This window comes from Erpetoichthys calabaricus, chromosome 11 (assembly GCF_900747795.2).
Source record: "Erpetoichthys calabaricus chromosome 11, fErpCal1.3, whole genome shotgun sequence".
In the NCBI taxonomy this organism is placed as follows: Eukaryota; Metazoa; Chordata; class Cladistia; order Polypteriformes; family Polypteridae; genus Erpetoichthys; species Erpetoichthys calabaricus.
This window is the reverse complement of record NC_041404.2, coordinates 33,435,102-33,455,439: the sequence shown is the minus strand read 5'-3', so window position 1 is coordinate 33,455,439 and position 20,338 is coordinate 33,435,102. Positions and strand designations below refer to the sequence as shown.

General features: G+C 41.2%; 2 protein-coding genes across 3 annotated transcripts in view; one reads left to right on the top strand and one right to left on the bottom strand.

The window, feature by feature from the left end:
• The window catches only part of wwc1 (WW and C2 domain containing 1), a 389,372-nt gene that overhangs the window by 230,579 nt on the left and 138,455 nt on the right, over positions 1 to 20,338 (bottom strand). The gene's annotated exons all lie outside the window — the stretch shown is intronic.
• si:dkeyp-23e4.3 (rho GTPase-activating protein 7) overlaps positions 1 to 20,338 on the top strand; it is a 274,613-nt gene that overhangs the window by 249,780 nt on the left and 4,495 nt on the right. For both annotated transcript variants that reach the window (XM_028812930.2, XM_028812931.2), the window contains exons 7-13: positions 6,335 to 6,494; positions 7,524 to 7,722; positions 10,824 to 11,040; positions 15,201 to 15,315; positions 15,880 to 16,083; positions 19,650 to 19,867; positions 19,985 to 20,158. In XM_028812930.2, the coding sequence (XP_028668763.1) occupies positions 6,335 to 6,494; positions 7,524 to 7,722; positions 10,824 to 11,040; positions 15,201 to 15,315; positions 15,880 to 16,083; positions 19,650 to 19,867; positions 19,985 to 20,158 (1,287 nt within the window). The remainder of the gene's footprint in view (positions 1 to 6,334; positions 6,495 to 7,523; positions 7,723 to 10,823; positions 11,041 to 15,200; positions 15,316 to 15,879; positions 16,084 to 19,649; positions 19,868 to 19,984; positions 20,159 to 20,338) is intronic.

Here is a 20,338-nt window from a genome sequence, read left to right as displayed (position 1 = left end):
ACTATAATGACTATAATTATGACGTTAAAGTGATATTAAACTAATTAAGGAAATGGGTGCCCGCGCTAATAAAAGCCGGCTTGGAGTCTTCCACGCATTTACAGTAGTATACTTATACTATATATGATTATATGCAACATATTGGCATTCTAGCAACATCGATTCATGGAAAATAAAGGACCACACGAGTACCACTTGGCATGACTTGGAAGTACCACCAGTGGTACGCGTACCACAGTTTGAAAACCGTGGCTCTAGAATACACCGCATCCAGAACTCGGCTGCTAGAGTCCTCACACATACTGTACCAAGCAAACAGAGCGCATCTCTCCAGTCCTTTACCATCTGCTCCAGCGGCCTTGAGGATGTTGATGACCTGGAGTAGGTCGCCACGCAGTCCCCTCTGCTCGAGACTAAAGAGGTTTAATTCTCTGAGTCTGCTGCAGTAAGACCTGTCCTTCTGCACAGCTTCAAGTGCTGCTATGTCTTTCATGTCGTCTGGTGATCAGAAATGGATACAATACTCCAGATGAGGTCTATTTAGTTTGATTATAACGTCTCTTGATCGTGCCTCCCATCTTGTTTTAATAATTGATGTTCCTGTTTGCCCATGTGCAGCACTTTGCACTTTTCTTCGTTAAACTGTATTTTCCAGAGTGTTTGCCCGGTTCTGAAGCTCATTCAAGTCTTTTTGAATTGCTTATTGCTGTCTCCGTCCCTTTCTGCCATTCCAACAAAGAAGCCAATCAGATTAAAAAGAAACTTCATCAGAAGGGGACTCACAAAAATATAAGATTAACTTCCAGACAGAACCCATCCGGCTCTAGGCACAGGCAAAGGTCCATCCATCTATCATCCAACCCGCTATATACTAACTACAGGGTCACAGGGGTCTACTGGTGTCAATGCCAGCCAACACAGGGGGCAAGGCAGGAAACAAACCCGGGGCAGGGTGCCATCCCCCCGCAGACAGGCAAAGACTTGAGCTTTAAATCACCCAACTTCAGCTCGCTGTGTAACCTTCTAGATCTTCAGCTACAAAAGATTTAAATCTGTTTGAGCATTTATGACATAATCAGCATGCGCAGCAATTCAGAATGGTGTTCCTTCTAGAAAGGCGCTGTATAAAGTATTCAGTGAACACATGCTAAGATTGAAGTGCATTGCGATTCACTGATCATTTTTCTTTTCACTCAGACTTTAACTAAATATCTCGGTCACCATGGAAACACAAAACCAGAATCAACAACCCTAACATGTAAACAGTGAAATGCCAAAGTGGTATCTGCTTTCAATTAAAAAAAGACAAGGGGCCTGTTAATAATGCACACTCAGTGATGTCAATAGCTTCACTGTTTAAAAATCCACAAATGGATCATTTATCATTAATTTCATGATTCTCTTTCGCTGGCACTCAAAAAGAAGTGCAATGAGCCAGAATATTGTTATGGCTGGACAAGGCTGCTTCAGTCACTGGCACCTCGGCAGGTTCCAATAATGCGTTAAAGCAGGCTCATAAATACGCTACAAGGTGCAGTAGTAGTAGGACAAGGACGAGGACACCAGCCTGGACATGCTAACTGAGCTATTACATTCTCAGCATTCGGTACAATGGGAGCTTTGCACTGCAACACAGATTGAACAGTCACAAAATAATATGAACAAAGAGATCTTGCTTCACAAAGCTGCTGGGACGCCATTTGGACTAGCTACTTTAGTCAGTGTCGTGAACTAGGCGCTGTTCTTACATTTATTTTTTTGCTTTTATCCAATCTTGCCCTTCTAAGTGTCATCGAGGCCTAGTCCATCGATTTCCCCCTGAATATTTGCCACCTACAGTCATTCTGTGAGGTGCGAGGGGTTCCCCTTGGAGAATCGCCACCGACAGTCACAGCGGACACTTCACCCTTTACCAGTGAATACAAGAGTAAGTCACGATCCTGAGTGACCCAAAAGTGGGCAACCCATGAGCCATAGTTTAAGAAGCTATACACCAAAGAATTCCAAAGCACACAGTCTCAAACACTTACAATAATTCATACAGGAGGGGGAAATCACCATCAAACCCCAGCAAAGTAATAAGTCCAAGCACCGAATCCTTATAAAATAAAAAATTTATTTTTCACAAAAAAGTATTCCAATCATAATGAAGCTCTGTGGAGAACAAAGGAAAAATGCAATTGCCTGTAACAAAGGCAAACCAAGGTGAATAAAGTTCCAACACAGAATCCGAAAGCAAGATCAAAACTCACAGGTCAAAAAAAGTTACACAAAATTGACAAAAAGCACAAGAACTCCCCACTCCTACACGCTTTCAAAATGAACCGCCAGGAACTGTGGGAAACCCTCTGGTCATACTGGCCAGTTCCTGGAGTTGACTGACAGGTGGCTCCGCCTCTTGGGGGACCACCCACAAAACACATGGAACATAACGAAGGCAAAGAAACTACAGGAAATAATTAACAAAAGTAACCTTGACATCAGTAAATGGCTCAGCAAAGAGCAAAAAGGACATAAAGCTAAACTCTGAACCGCAGCCAAGGGGGGGATCCCTGACTGAGATATAACAGTCAGGCACTGGCAGTTCAGTACTTCACGCTAAGTACTCTTGAGTTATGTTAAATATACAGTATATGTTAAAAAAAATTCAATCAGCCTAATTATCATTTTGAAAATTGTTTGCAGAATTCATTACACGAACGAGAGTTTCTGCAGTACTTGATGAATTCTTGGAATTAAATGTTAAATATAAAGGCATCTTTTTCTTTTAATTTTTTATTGGTTTATGAAGCATAAATATATGATAAATAAGATTTCTTTGAAGGAATAATTTGTTCCCACATGATATTTGCACAAATCACATTTACTTTAATTTACATTACATCAATAATTTGTGTTAACTTCAGCTACATGGCAGCCACTCAAATTATGCCACCTTTGAATTTTCTCGCAGTCTTCTTCTTCTTATTATTATTTTTTTGTACTGCCCTTTGGATAATATGACATGCAACTATAAAATAAACTGATTAATGGCGCATTCATAAATCCACATACTGAAGCTCCTTTTCCACAAAGGACTCAGGCGATGCATTTTGCCAGAGAGTTAAATAAAATGGCCAAAGCTGTTTCTCAACCTTCTCTCTGTTCATTTAGTGCTCTCCAGAGCTCCATGCTGGCATAAAGAAGAGCGTTTTATAGAAATCTGTTGACAAAGTTTGTGACCGCCAAGTGGCTCATGTTTATGAATATGTAAAGCCGTTCAACCCGGCGCCTGCCATAGTTGTAAATGACAATGGCAGAGTTTAAATCACAGCTAAACAGATTGTTAAATGCTGCCTCGCAAACCTTAACAAAACTTCAGATGTGCTTAAACAAATCGGGTTCTTTTAAGGGCTGCCACTGACAAAATTCTTTACTCCTTAATCAATATTCTACTACGTGTGTGTGTGTGTGCGCGCGTGTGTGTGAGATACGCAGCCAGATTTACAGTATAATAGTGTCTGGGCACTAAGCCAACTAGGGGAAGATGTTTGCCAGATAAATAAATATGTTTTGCAATCTTAGCATACAAATAATAAAACTTTATTTAGATTTCATCTGCTAATTCAGAAGACGTCTTCAACCTCGACAGCATTTCCTTTACTATTAAGCCATGCAGACCTGTGTTTCTCAATTGCGTCTCTCTCCTGCCCAGTTTACATTCTTGAACCCGTTACGCAGGAAAAAATAAGAGGCCAAATAAGGCAATTTAGGTTACTTTAAAAATATACAGTGCATCCGGAAAGTATTCACAGCGCATCACTTTTTCCACATTTTGTTATGTTACAGCCTTATTCCAAAATGGATTACATTCATTTTTTTCCTCAGAATTCTACACACAACACCCCATAATGACAACGTGAAAAATGTTTACTTGAGATTTTTGCAAATTTATTAAAAATAAAAAAACTGAGAAATCCCATGTACATAAGTATTCACAGCCTTTGCTCAATACTTTGTCGATGCACCTTTGGCAGCAATTCCAGCCTCAAGTCTTTTTGAATATGATGCCACAAGCTTGGCACACCTATCCTTGGCCAGTTTCGCCCATTCCTCTCTGCAGCACCTCTCAAGCTCCATCAGGTTGGATGGGAAGTGTCAGTGCACAGCCATTTTAAGATCTATTTGTCCTTCAGGTGCCTTTTGGCAAACTCTAGGCGGACTGCCATGTGCCTTTTACTAAGGAGTGGCTTCCGTCTGGCCACTCTACCATACAGGCCTGATTGGTGGATTGCTGCAGAGATGGTTGTTCTTCTGGAAGGTTCTCCTCTCTCCACAGAGGACCTCTGGAGCTCTGACAGAGTGACCACCAGGTTCTTGGTCACCTCCCTGACTAAGGCCCTTCTCCCCCGATCGCTCAGTTTAGATGGCCGGCCAGCTCTAGGAAGAGTCCTGGTGGTTTCAAACTTCTTCCACTTACGGATGATGGAGGTCACTGTGCTCATTGGGACCTTCAAAGCAGCAGAAATTTTTCTGTAACCTTCCCCAGATTTGTGCCTCGAGACAATCCTGTCTCGGAGGTCTACAGACAATTCCTTTGACTTCATGCTTGGTTTGTGCTCTGACATGAACTGTCAACTGTGGGACCTTATATAGCCAGGTGTGTGCCTTTCCATATCATGTCCAATCAACTGAGTTTACCACAGGTGGACTCCAATTAAGCTGCAGAAACATCTCAAGGATGATCAGGGGAAACAGGATGCACCTGAGCTCAATTTTGAGCTTCATGGCAAAGGCTGTGAATACTTATGTACATGTGCTTTCTCAATGTTTTTTATTTTTAATAAATTTGCAAAAACCTCAAGTAAACAGTTTTCACATTGTCATTATGGGGTGTTGTGTGTAGAATTCTGAGGGAAAAAATGAATTTAATCCATTTTGGAATAAGGCTGTAACATAACAAAATGTGGAAAAAGTGATGCGCTGTGAATACTTTCCAGATGCACTGTATGGGATGCTTTTAAAGTAATTGGGTAACAGTTTAGTTTAGGTACTGCAAAATGCATCTATTACTCATTTACTCTGAAGTACAAAGACCTTAACAAAGGCTTCTTAAACGATTTGATTTAACACGACTCCTCTGTCTGTCTGTTTGTCTGGGTCAAGTCTTCTCTTGGAGAAGTGAATTTCTTCAAATTTTGCATACATGTTCAGTATCGATGGTAATACAATAATCCGTCAAAACTGACGCAATTACATAACAAATTTCGCCATAATTAATGGTTATGCGATTCCAATTACCTCACACACACAACAGTGCCGGAGAGAGGATGTAGTGAGATATAGGAGCATACAAGTGAGAGACGCACTGAATTGCCCCCACTTCATTCTTCCAGTGAGTGGCCGACTTTACTCGTTTACTCTTGTGAAGGAGTAGCCTTGATGATCACGGTGAGGAGGTATTGCCGTAAGATTGATGTTCTGTTGTCCATATTTATTTTTCTCAGCAACCAAGTGCTAATCCCGTAACAGCCTGAACAGAAAGATAGAAGACCAAAATATAATCTTTTTTTAGTATTCAAATAATTCTGCAAAGAAGATATATTCTGTAATACTTTTTAAAAAGCTTCCCATTCATGATTAAAAGAAAAATCATTTGCAAAATACTCTGAAAAGTAAAAAATAAAATATAAATTTTTAAGTAAAATGATTTTATTTACTTTAGTTATAAATGCACTAAAAAGCAAAAAAATACATTTTTCTTTAACCACAATTTTCATGGTTGTAGGTGACTAAATAAAATCGTGGGGCGCACATAAGTTAATTAATTCAATCAATTAATAGAATAGCCACATTCATCATAAAATATAAAAAAAAAATCAACATTGTAATTCCCCACCATGCTAAACAAGTTTCAAAAATTGTTTGAATCAATTAATTTATGTGCGCCTCATGATTTTATTTAGTTACATACAACCACGAAAATTGTGGTTAAAGAAAAATGTATTCTTTTGCTTTTTAGTGCATTTATAACTAAAGTAAATAAAACTGTTTTACTTAAAAAAATGTATATATATTTTATTTTGTTCTTTGAATTAAGTTTGTTTGAATTAAGCAAAATCTTACATAAATTTACCACCAACGTTAATTTAAAAGATTGGCTCTTACAATGCCTTTTAGTGTGAGTATTCTTAAACAAATCGACCCTACAAAGACCTCCACCTTACAACAACTGGAAAAATGGCAGCCCCACATATCACCTGGAAAGCCAATGACTACCCAAGCAAAACAACATTTAACGTAACAGTTGGTCGATTTGCTGAGTGATGGAGTTTTTTGTTTTATTTTTCAACAGGACAGTACCAAAGTTCATACGAAAAGTGAAGGCTCCGGATTACAAAGACAAATACGTATTTGGTGTTCCGCTGCTTCTAAATGCACAGAGAACCGGAAGTGCTTTGCCCCCAAGTATACAGAAGGCCATGACCTACCTCCAAAGCCACTGCCTCGACCAGGTATGCCATTTGAATTTTGCCCAATGGGTGAGATGCGAAGCTCAGTCAAAAGATTCGGAGTACAGATCTGCTTTCCATAATCCCGACTCTGTGGTTTTATTGTGAAGTTAACATATGTGTATATACGAAGGACTAGGGTGTTGTACCGTGTTAGCCATTATGGATGTGGTGAGAAGTCAAGCAAAATGACCCCTTTTATTGGCTAACTAAAAAGATTACAATATGCAAGCTTTAGAGGCAACTCAGGTCCCTTCTTCAGGTAAGATGTAATACAGAAACTGGACTGACACAGACAGCATGTCTACAGACACACATTGTATTAAAAAACTCATCGGAAATTTCAAAAGACTTTGTTGGACAGTTATCTTACCCAAAGATCTTGACCATACATTGTTCTCCTCTCTTGCTAAATGAATCTTAGCCTGATGAGGTCTATTCATTTTTTTCATTTATGATGTCTGACTTAAAGGTTGTCCAATGTTGTTTCTTGTCCTGGTGTCTATATAAACAAAGGGAACTCCAGTCTCTGTATTACAAACTGCCTGAAGAAGGGGCCTGAGTTGCCTCGAAAGCTTGCATATTGTAATCTTTTTAGTTAGCCAATAAAATGTCATTCTGCTTGACTTCTCACTATATACAAAGGGTAATTCTGAATAATATGCAACTTCTTAATTATATTCCAAGATTCCCAAAGTTGGGAGCTATTTCTTATCCTGAAGAATTCCATGTAACAGACCACTTCCAGAATACATTCCTCACTAAGTGCTGCCTGCGCTCTAATAACTACACTGTATTTGCACACGGAGCTTAACACTACACGTGTAGAAATCAATGAAACTACAGTCTGCTTTTTACATGTATGTACAGTTATAATTTTAAATACAATAACTTAGGATGCACTTGTGTGAATTTGCAATGACAATTAGAAGACATGAGAAGGGTATGGCCTCATTTTGTCAGGGAGTTCCCCTTCTCTCTCACTGCCATGGACATGCCTCCATTGTCTAACAGCCTTCTTTCTGCCAACAGGTCGGCTTATTCAGGAAATCTGGGGTAAAGTCACGCATCCAGTATCTGAGAGAGAACAGTGAGATGGACCCGGACAACATGAGCTATGAGGGCCAGTCAGCCTTCGATGTGGCAGATATGCTGAAGCAGTACTTTAGAGACCTCCCTGAGCCCATTTTCACAAGCAAACTTTGTGATTCTTTTCTCCACATCTACCAATGTAATTGTTTTTTTATCGCTATATACGCTCACTAACATTGAAAACTGTTTACCTTGACTGCACTAAATGGACTCATTATGACGTTACACTGTGAGTTGCATTTTACTGCGTACACATATCTACAGTGCATCCGAGAGTATTCACAGCGCATCACTTTTTCCACATTTTGTTATGTTACAGCCTTATTCCAAAATGGATTAAATTCATTTTTTCCTCAGAATTCTACACACAACACCCCATAATGACAACGTGAAAAACGTTTGAGGTTTTTGCAAATTTATTAAAAATAAAAAAACTGAGAAATCACATGTACACATATTATATATATTATATATTATATATAGAAATACATGTGCATGTATTCACGGCCTTTTCTCAATACTTTGTTGATGCACCTTTGGCAGCAGTTACAACCTCAAGTCTTTTTGAATATGATGCCACAAGCTTGGCACACCTATCCTTGGCCAGTTTCGCCCATTCCTCTTTGCAGCACCTCTCAAGCTCCATCAGGTTGGATGGGAAGCGTCGGTGCACAGCCATTTTAAGATCTCTCCAGAGATGTTCAATCGGATTCAAGTCTGGGCTCTGGCTGGGCCACTCAAGGACATTCACAGAGTTGTCCTGAAGCCACTCCTTTGATATCTTGGCTGTGTGCTTAGGGTCGTTGTCCTGCTGAAAGATGAACTATCGCCCCAGTCTGAGGTCAAGAGCGCTCTGGAGCAGGTTTTCATCCAGGATGTCTCTGTACATTGCTGCAGTCATCTTTCCCTTTATCCTGACTAGTCTCCCAGTCCCTGCTGCTGAAAAACATCCCCACAGCATGATGATGCCACCACCATGCTTCACTGTAGGGATGGTATTGGCCTGATGATGAGCAGTGCCTGGTTTCCTCCAAACGTGACGCCTGGCATTCACACCAAAGAGTTCAATCTTTGTCTCATCAGACCAGTGAATTTTCTTTCTCATGGTCTGAGAGTCCTTCAGGTGCCTTTTGGCAAACTCCAGGCGGGCTGCCATGTGCCTTTTAGTAAGGAGTAGCTTCCATCTGGCCACTCTACCATACAAGCCTGATTGGTGGATTGCTGCAGAGATGGTTGTCCTTCTGGAAGGTTCTCCTCTCTCCACAGAGGACCTCTGGAGCTCTGACAGAGTGACCATCGGGTTCTTGGTCACCTCCCTGACTAAGGCCCTTCTCCCCCGATCGCTCAGTTTAGATGGCCGGCCAGCTCTAGGAAGAGTCCTGGTGGTTTCGAACTTCTTCCACTTACGGATGATGGAGGCCACTGTGCTCATTGGGACCTTCAAAGCAGCAGAAATTTTTCTGTAACCTTCCCCAGATTTGTGCCTCGAGACAATCCTGTCTCGGAGGTCTACAGACAATTCCTTTAACTTCATGCTTGGTTTGTGCTCTGACATGAACTGTCAACTGTGGGACCTTATATAGACAGGTGTGTGCCTTTCCAAATCATGTCCACTCAGCTGAATTTACCACAGGTGGACTCCAATGAAGCTGCAGAAACATCTCAAGGATGATCAGGGGAAACAGGATGCACCCGAGCTCAATTTTGAGCTTCATGGCAAAGGCTGTGAATACTTATATACATGTGCTTTTTCAATTTTTTTATTTGTAATAAATTTGCAAAAACCTCAAGTAAACTTTTTTCATGTTGTCATTATGGGGTGTTGTGTGTAGAATTCTGAGGAAAAAAATGAATTTAATCCATTTTGGAATTAGGCTGGAACATAACAAAATGTGGAAAAAGTGATGCGCTGTGAATACTTTCCACATGCACTGTAGTTGTGGTTTACACCTATAGTGACCTTCAGAGCAGCAGGAGACATGTTAGGTGGGTGTGACGATGTGGGTTCAGCTCCATGCTCCCACTTCTTTGGGAGCTCTTGAACCCGACACTGTCGGTAATGTAACCGGATGAGCTGGACAATGAGGACACCGACGAAGCAAGGGGAAAGGTGCAAAAGTGCTTTTATTACAAAAAGGGAACAAAACAAAATCAAAACAGTGTCCAAATGAAAGTGCAGTGCATCAAAATTCAATAAATAATCCATACAAAAAAAAGGTAAAATCCAGACATTTAAAACAAGGCTAAAACGAGACCAAAATCCTGCCGCAGACATTGGGATCACACCAGCTAAGCACAGCTCCTTCCCAGTCTCTCCAACTCACCCAAGGCATGCTCAGCAGGAGAGACTTCAGCCGCCGTGGTCCTCATACTACTGACCCCCATCTTGGCTGCTTCCGTTGGCGTCTGCCAGACCGCTCAGGGTTAGTTGTCCTCCAGCCTTCTTTCTCACACTCGTAGTCGTCCCTCAGGTCCCTAGGACTCCTCCACGATCGTACCCGCTCTTCCATTCAGTGGGCACGATCTGTCCCTTGAGCGCTGATCCTTCACTCCATCCAGGACCCCTGACTGCGCTGACCTCTCTTTTACAGCTAGCTGGCTCGTCCGCTTTCTTTCACCCCCAATGCTGTGCTCTAGCTCTCCAAGCCTTTCCTTTCTTTTTCCTCTTTCCTTTCTGTCCCCCTCCTCTTTGTGCCAGCCTGTTCTTATATGGCTCCGTGGGCACACTGCCTCAATCACGAACCGCAGGAAGCCGATTAAGCAATTGAGAGCGATTGCACCCTCACATGCAGGTGCAACTCACCCCAATTACTTCATCAACTCCCCGCGGCTGCACGATAGCGCCCACGGAGACTGACACGGCGAATGGATTATTTAAAAGCTGCCAATCTTTCGTAGCCGTGGACCCGCTACACCACAATGGGTTATTGAGAAATGTACCACATGCTTTGTGAAATCAAGTTTTTAAGGCACTCCTCTTGCTAATTACAAAGCTCAACTGAACACAAAGTGGTACTAGAAAGTCTCTTCTACCTCACTTATAGCACCCACCGACATCACAGGGCGTGTTAGAATGGGGGTGATGGGGGGGGGGGGATACCTAATAAACTGGCAACTCAGTTTACACCCTACATTATGGTTCTTTCAAGATAAACTTTAAGTCATTGTCTTGAGATTCTTTGTCAGTGGCTGCCATGTTATCTGCAAGTTTATCATTTATTACCTTTACATTCTCTTCAGATCTCCCCAAAGATCAGCAGTTTTCTGCAATCCAAGCCGCCATCCTCCTGCTGCCAGATGAAAACCGCGAAGCTCTGCAAACTCTTCTCTACTTTCTCAGTGATGTTGTTGCTTGTGTTGAAGAAAACCAAATGACCCCCACCAACATCGCCGTGTGTTTGGCTCCATCACTTTTCCACCTCAACAGCCTTAGGAAAGACAGCACAAATACGTTAAGGTTAGAAAATCGTGTTTTCTTTTAAATTACCTTTTGTTGAAATACAGGTGTTAAAAAGTTTCAAATGAATTATTTAGTTCTTTTAACTATAGAGGTGAATTGAATTAAACAGGTTCGATTTTCACATATTTTCTTTTTTGTTAATGTGAACAATCCTGACGAAGCCGCAAAGGGATCTGCCACTGGAGGCCTAAAGCCAAACCCTTCTCATGCCTTTCAAATCTAAAAATCGCATTAGAAATAAAATAAGTAAAAAGAAAAATTGAGGATTTGATTTAACTAAGAGCATCTTTAACACAAAACATACAAGGGATTACCAAAAATGTAACGTCCAGTAAATGGAAAAGTGTGACAGCATGACAGACAGTACAGCCACAGTGTGCTGTACACATTTTTGCAATTCCAAATTCCCCCACTGAAAACCATTGACAAACTCGCCAAGCTTAAAAGAGAAAAGCTTTTTGTGCGACTTCATTTATGGATTATTTTACTGTTTCAGATTTACCCTGAAAGAGGGCATTTCAACTTGAATATTTTGAAAATTCTCTTGTACTTGTCTGGAAGCCACTCCTGATGTATCTCTAATACAAGTTAGTCAAGATAGCGCTGGTACAGCTGCTCACTACTTCTGCTGCCTGAGGTACACTGACTGAAAGGAATTAATAAAAATACAAACAAACATCACTCATCTCATAGTGGGGCAGTCTTGCTACAGCCAGACATGTAACATATATGTCTGGAGACAACCATGAGTGAATATTCCTTAAAACTGGGTGGGGACAGTTAGTCAGGTCATTGAGTGTCACATTTCTAAACCAATCCAACGCCTCAGGAAGGCGGAGCGCAAAGCAGGGGCAAAGATCAGAGCTGGTCTCGTTAACCTGGTGCGACAAACAGCAAGCTTCTGTTTATGATGAATTGTCTACAATCAAACGGCCTCCTAAAAAATATTTCTCTCTATTATATTAAAAAAAACTTTCAATGCGACAAGACTTTTTAGGAGACAAGACTTTTTGAAAAAGATTTTTTCAAGTCCTGCGAGGTGAGAATTTTGTCACGCCCTCCTAACAGCCATTTTCAAACAAGACCACGGTCCTCTCACCTCTCAGTCTTGTGAATGCTTTTGTCAGACACACTTCCTGCGCTCTCAGCTCTTATAAATTTTAACTTTTTCCTCACTTTAAGTTCTCAATTAAAGAAGACGTATTATGTTCAAATCAAATTGAAGAATTTCATCACGAAGGGTTATCAACAGAAAAAATAAGTACACAGGCAATCCTAGCACCGAGAAATGAGGAAGTCAAACAACTTCATGCCAAAAATATTGATCGGTAACACAGCAAAATGGTTAAATGCGTATCAATAGACTATGCTGGTGATCGTGTGGAAGATGAAAACAACAACTTACAATATCACGAAGAATACCTACAACCGATAACAACGTCTGGTCTTCCACCGCACGAATTACTGTAGAAAGAAGGATATATTCAAGAAAGGTAATGTAGTACATATTCCGTGGATAACATTACACAACAAAGGAGATCTTGATATGTCATTCGTATTAAAACGTTAACAGTTTCTCGTTAGAATAGCTTTTGCAAAGACAATTAACAAATCTCAGAGCCAAACATTCGAAAAAGTAATAGAAAGAAACGAAATTCAATCACGGGCAGTTATACTTCGCGTGGATGCAAATGTAACACTTCGCATGAAAATTAAAATCTGTTTAAATTGTACATCCCCATACAGGAGCGGCAGAACCGCAAAGAGGCTAGCACATAGCGCAGGCAGGGGGTTGGTGAGCAAAGAAAGCAGGGGGTAAAGCCCCCTAGTTAGACATAATGTGCACATTACACATTTTAAAAATAAACTTAACCTGATGTAGGGAAAGTACCTTTCTTTAGCAAAGAAAAATAAAAAGATAAATTTAGGAAGGCATTACGGATGGATGGATGGATGGATGGATGGATGGATGGATGGATGGATGGATGGATGGATGGATGGATGGATGGATGGATGGATGGATGGATGGATGGATGGATACTAAATTTAGAGAAATGGAAGAAGCCGAGGAAGCAAAACAATTCAAGAAGACTCGGAGAAGCTCAGAAATGGGCGAACACTCTAGACAGCAACATAGGAAAGTCCAAAGTGCTGCAAGATGGGCAAAAAGAAGATAAGTTCTAAATACAAGGTGGGAGACACTGACATACAGGAAGCAACCTCTGAAAAAGATTTAGAGATTTATGTTGATCCAAAATTTTCATCAACTAAGCATTGTGCAGAAGTGATTAAAAAGACAAATAAAATGTCAGGTTATATAGTAAAAACTGTTAAAAATAAATCAAGGAATGCTATGCTCAGTCTATATGATGCACTAGTGAGACCACATCTGTCTGGAGTATTGTATGCGCAGTTCTGGTCACGCTGGTACAAGAAAGACAGCTGCTAGCACTTGAAGCTGTGCAGAGGAGAGCAACCCGAAACATCCCCAGACTTAAGGACGTGGCCTACTGAGACAGACTCTTGAGAATTAAACCTGTTCAGTTTTGAGCAGAGGAGACTGCATGACAACCTAATCCAGGTCTTCAAAATCCTGAAAGGCATCGATAAAGTAACTTCACCAGAATTCTTTCAACTAAATGTTGAGTCATGTACTCGAGGACACGCGTGGAAATTAAGGGGATGTGCATTTACAACTAAAGTCAGAGAGCACTTCTTTACGCAAAGAGTTGTGGGAATCTGGAACAAACTGTCAACACATGGAGCTGAAGCTGAGACGCTGACAACCTTTAAGAAGGATCTGGATGAGATGTTGGGACAGCTTAGCTATTAGCTAAACAAACGGGCTTGATGGACTGAACGGTCTCTGCTCATTTGTCAAATTTCTTAATATTCTTATGAATTATTGCTACTTTTAATGACTGTTCCTTAGCTTCATGCTTTTGCACACGCCTTCAAAGACGGTAATCTTCATAAGCAAACATGACCTCTGTAATGATTTTCCACTTTTAAATGAGAAGCTAGAATGATTGCAGGTCGGTGATTTGTGGAAAGGTCTTTATTCACAAAGCCTGAATAATTCTGCGGTTTGTTGCAGAAGTCGACAGTTTCATTGCTGTACAGTTCAAAAGTGGCACCATAAATAAACTTCTAGATCTGCCTGTTATTTGGCAGAAAAGTATGAAATTGGTCATAAACTAAGCTTGAACTTTCTTTACAGTATTTTAACATTGTTTGTCTTGTCATATTCCAATGACATCAGAGTTCACAAAGCAGCCAGGAAAGGAATCTTGGAATGATAAACTGCTCTGCAGATTGCGGTGTTGCACTTATCCATTTGGGTGTGATTTTAAAAGAAAGTAGCTGATAGCATATCATTAATTTCAGCCACGTAGACACTGCAGCAGCGAGGGCAGTAGGGAAAAGAAAAAAAATAAATAAATAAAGCACACATTATCTAAAAATGTCAGTTCAGTTTAGACTGTGCAGATAATAAATGCCTGCAGTAGTGGACATTTGGTCTCCAACTTCAAAGGAAAGTGATCTGGAAGTTTAGGAGGCAGAAGAACATGGCCAGCCAGTCCTTATCACAGTCTGTTCTGCACATTTGGAAAGTCCTGCAGTGTAGCGTATCTGCCTCGGGGAACAGAATGTTATCATGCAGAGAAAGAAAGAGAGCAGGAGATAAAAACACAGGCAGGATCTCCGGTGCTGGACGCAACTTCACATGCACGGAAGCTGCAGTGGCTCCAACTGGCTTTTAGAAAGGTGTCATTTTTGAACGCATCCGACTTTGATTTTTGCGAAGGTAGATAGAAGTTAAACCAAGGCGTCAACCGCTCAGTGATTTTTTTTATTATGCCTTTTGTGTTGTATCTAAATTCAGAAACATCTCACTACAAGTGTGAAAGGGACACTCGGCTTTTTCTTGCTATTTGTAAAGAGATAGTTGGTGAAGGATAAAAGCGTGTCTGGTTTTCTTCCCTCAATGACTGTCTTTGGCTTTACATGCAGTAAAGGTGAATTACTTATCTCATATTCTCGCCTTCAGATTTTGTACACTTTCATGAGGCGCTTTACCAGAACTGTCCAGAAGTCTCTTAACATTCAGTGATAGGGCTGAGATCTTAACTATATGCTCTGCTGTCTTCTCTCAGGTCCAGTCAGAGGAAGTACAGCCTTGGCAGGCCCGACCAGAGGGACCTCACTGAGAACCTTGCTGCTACCCAAGGCCTGGCCCACATGATTTCAGAAGCAACCCGCCTTTTCCAGGTCATTTTTTTTTTTTAAATGTATAATATTTTGTTTGTGGGCGGCACGGTGGCACAGTAGTAGTGCTGCTGCCTTGCAGTTAGGAGACCTGGGTTCGCTTCCCAGGTCCTCCCGGCGTGGAGTTTGCATGTTCTCCCCGTGTCTGCGTGGGTTTTCTCCCACAGTCCAGAGACATGCAGGTTAGGTGCATTGGCGATTCTAATTTGTCCCTAGTGTGTGCTTGGTGTGTGTGTGTGTGTGTGTGCGTGCCCTCCGGAGGGCTGGCGCCCTGCCCAGGGTTTGTTTCCTGCCTTGCGCCCTGTGTTGGCTGACCCCCGTGACCCTGTGTTAGGATACAGCGGGTTGGATGATGGATGGATGGATGGATATTTATTTTGTGCCTATCATAGAACGATTATTTAAAAGACACTAGAATTTGGTGGTGTGTCCTATGGAAAGTTCCATTAAAATTATTGACTTGCATGTTTTGGGGTTGCATTTCTGAGATCAGTCTCTACACACCAGACTTGTCTTCCGACTACTGCACTACATAACAATTAACTGAAGATCTGATTGTTCTTGCAGCTGCCCAAATACTGGCTATTCCAGCACGTGAATTCCCTCACTGAAGAGGCCGAGCATTGTGGGAGTTCATCAAGTGAATCCGAGTGCAGCCGACGTGCCTACCTGGAGGTGTCTGTTCAGACCATGCTGAGGGAGGCCAGAGAGAAATACAAATGCTGGGTGACCTGCACAAGCTTGGAGCAAGTGGACTTAGCTTTTAAAAAGGTACGCAGGGGTCCGCCATTCCTCTCCTCAAGTTCACCCCAGTGTTTAATTTAACTCCACAGAAGGATTTTTTAATGTGGGGCCTTGCAATGGACTGGCAGACCATCTAAGACTAAGACTGTAACTGGTGTGGTGGGGATAGGCTGTGCCCCCATGATCCTCACTAAGATTTAGATGTTTTAAGAATTTCATGGTGTTTGAGAAAATCTGTGAGATTCAATTATACTGTGGCTAGAGAGATGGCTTTGTTCAATTTACAAATTATACAACACACACAAAAAAAAATGCTATGCAACAAAATGAAAATTGTAATTTTCTTAAATTATTTGTATATCCACACAAAGAACAGACGGCCATAAGAAGTACGAGCATTCTTGTCATGTGTAGAGTAGCCTCACTGAAGCCAGGTGCATAACACATACCGTATATACTCGTGGATAAGTCGCGGCTTGACTTTACCGTATAATTTCCGGTATTTTATAATGTCGATCGTATAAGTCGAATGCGGAAAACTCCCGCTATTGGGCCAAGAGATTATGATATGTGAACGCCCACCTGAGAGAGTAACCACGGAGCACACGGCCATTTTTTTCTATGTATTGTGCCCACGTGACCACACGTTAACACCTGAACTATTACGAAGCGATGATTGCACTGATTTGTGTTTTTTGTATCTCACACCTTCATACACCTTTATCATAAGTGCTTCCCTTATCTACGATGGAGTGTTCAATAAGAAGAAAATATGAAGCTGGTTTTAAATTAAATGTCGTTGAAGTAGCGAAAGAAAGTGGTAACTGTGCTGCTTCAACAAAACTCAATGCATCTGAGAAACTGGTGTGAGATTGGAGGAGGCAAGAAGAAATAAAAAAAAAATTAAGTGTTGCATTTTTGAATGGGCGTATAAGTCGAGGTCTGATTTTATGATCAATTTTTTGAGTTTCAAGTCCCGACTTATACGTGAGTATATGCGGTAGATCTGGAGACAAGCATGAGTGAATTTTGTTTAAAAGTGGGTGGGAATAATTAGACGGCTCACTGAGTGTCACATTTCTAAACCAATCCAACGCTTCTAGGAAGGCGGAGATTTTGAACTGCAAAGAGCTGAGGTGCTCTTGTTAACCTGGACTGGCAGACCGCAAGCTTCTATTTATTATGGACCACGTACAGTCAAAAAGTCTCCAAAAAACCCTTTCAGACATGCACTTGTGTGTCGTGTGCTTGCTAAAAATAAAGGTAACGTGATGCAAGCGAAACACCTCTCTGTAACATCAGATTACACATTGGCATTTGATAGCATCAGTGGACGAGTGGTAAACGGGACATGAGATACGTTGTCTCACGAGTTCTTTGTGCTGTTGTTCAGTTTTACGACGACAGTTTATTAGTCGATGGGTGTCTGAAAGAGTAGGCAGCTGTGCTGGTGAAAGTATGAACTGCAAAATATGCATTCAAAGTAAACAGTGTGTCTGCCATTTTAAGAGAGCTGATAAAGAAGAGCTACGGGAGATTTCAGTACTCAAAACACCCAAAATCAACTCAGCAACACCAGCAGATGCACAGATGAGGCTGCACAATATCCACCTTCTGACTGCACGTCTAAACGAATAACTCAAGAAATATACCATTACAGTCTGATCTGATACGCCATGACAAAATAGCCACAATGTTTAACATGCTGTATATACAAAGACCACAATTATTATCTAAACCAGTGCTTCCCGATTGGGGGTGCTAGATGCGAGCAACTGTTGCTGGGGGTGCCAGAATCCATCAAGGAAGAAAAATGAAAAACATTTGTACAAAATCTTAATTTATCTATCCATTCCTAAATAATTAAATGGGCAGGCCATTTCGTATCAGTGCAATATGCTGCTTGTTAAAACGGATGACTTCGGCTCTTACGCGCACTTAGTGCTGCGTGGGTATTATGAACTATCGTATCTGTTCAAGTTCTATTTAAATTTTAAATATAAGTAAGTTTTATTTAGTCGACAGAAATATCTTTGGTAGGAATGTGAGTTAAATTTAGTCATCATTGCATAAATTTTTCTTCACCATAGAAATTTAAAGACTAAATTCAACTTACATTCCTACCAAAGATATTTCTGTCGACTAAATAGAACCTACTTATATCCAAATAGAACTTGAAGAGATATATTTTTTCGAATCTGACCGCACATTTTAGATCGACTTGACACACACTACATCGAGCCCGCGTGCTATTGTGCTCTCGCCTGCCTGCCTCAATAAGTCACCGTCGCTTCGCTCTTACTTTTTTACTGTTCATTTAATCATGGCTAGTCGCGAAAAAATTAGAAAATGGAAGGATTACACTGAGTATGGCTTTACCAAAACAATTATTGATGGATTAGACAGACCGCAGTGCGCGCTTTGCAATGGAATATTTTCCAATTCCCACTTGAAGCCATCAAAGCTCGGTGAACATTTCCCAAGGGGGTGCGAAATCGGCCTCGTCCGTCACAGGGTGTGCGAGGGTAAAATGAATGGGGAAGCGCTAATCTAAGCTCTGCTTGCTGTCACATAGTCATTCAATAGTTAAAATGACAGGCAGATAAAACAAACACTTCACAAATGCATGTAGCTGCGGTGGGCTACAAGTGTGTGTGCGTATATGTCTCTATTAGTTATTCAGCTTCAGTCACCTTGTGCTGCCGAGTCTTTTGTTCAGTTTCCTTTGCTCTCTCCCTGAAACCCCGGTATAAAAGCAGGCAGACTGGCGAAACTTGGAGCGGGTGTGTTAGGAAGAAGCCCTCTGGGTGGAGTCTTTGCAGCAGTGGATTTTGCCACTGCTCAGTATTCTCGTTTGAGAACCACGACTGGCCCCATAAGAATGTGTTTGGTTATTGGGGCGTGACATTTAGTTTTATGTTTGACATAACTCAAGGTTATCTATTACTAGGACAATAGTGTATTTGATTTAATACTCAAGGAGGTTCTGCTCAAGCTTTATAACGCACAGCTGAGGCCTCATCTGGAGTACTGGGTGCAGTTTTGGTCTCCAGGCTACAAAAAGGGCATAACAGCAGTAGAAAAGGTCCAGAAAAGAGCGGCTAGGCTGATTCCAGGGCTACAGGAGTTGAATTATGAGAAAAGATTAAAAGAGCTGAGCCTTTCCAGTTTAAGAAAAAGGAGTTTAAGAGGAGACATGATTGAAGTGTTTAAAATTATGAAGGGAATTAGTACAGTGGATCAAGACTGTGACTTTAAAATGAGTTCATCAAAAACACGGGGACACAGTTGGAAACTCGTTAAGGGCAAATTTCACACAAACATTAAGAAGTTTTACTTTACACAGAGAACCACAGACACTTGGAATAAGTGAAGTGTGGTAGACAGTAGGACTTCAGGGACTTTCACAATTCAACTTGATGTTTATTTTTAAAAGAATTAAGTGGCGAGCTTTGTTGGCCTGAATGGCCTGTTCTCGTCTCGATTGTTCTAATATCCTGAAAGCCCATCACTGTAGAAATGGACTAGCCTAAGATATGAACACCTACTTAGCCTTTACCTTTTTTATTTTATTTTTTTCAAATTTGATTAAGGTGGATGATGGCAATCCTCTACGCCTCTGGAAAAGTTCAACTGAGGTGGATGCTTCCCAGGAAGAAGTGTTTCACCGGATACTGAGAGAACAAAAACTGTGGGATCCGAACCTGCAAAGTTCCAAAGTCATTGAAACTCTGGATAAAGAGACTGAGATTTTTCACTATTCAAGCAAAGGCAGCGTCCCCTATCTCCCGAGGGACCACGTCATTCTGAGGTAAAGCCATACCTTTTAACGTGGTACAGTCCAGACTTTACTTACACTGTAAATGTTTAGGAGAGGATAAGAAAATTGTTGTCCCAGTAATGAAGTCCATTTTTAACTCCATTTTAGGTGCTGGCAGAGTGACCCTCAATCTGGTGCCTATATCCTAGCAGCTACCTCTACCGATCACGAAGATGCCCCCTGCAATGGTGTCCGTGGTGACGTCCTCATGTGCCACTACCTTATCGAAAGCATTGGACTCTGTAAAAGCCGCCTCACTCACTTCTGTAGGACAGATTTAAGGTATGTCCCAGCCAAATGACTAAGAGGTAGAAGACACACCACACCGGCTTCGGCAGTGTGCAGATAAAAGCATGCAGGGCTTTGCTTAATGAGGCAGCTTGTGTGCGTCGCCTTAATATATTTAATTTACTCACTACAGGGAGTTTTCTCTTCTAATTTAAAACGTGTTACCCATCCATT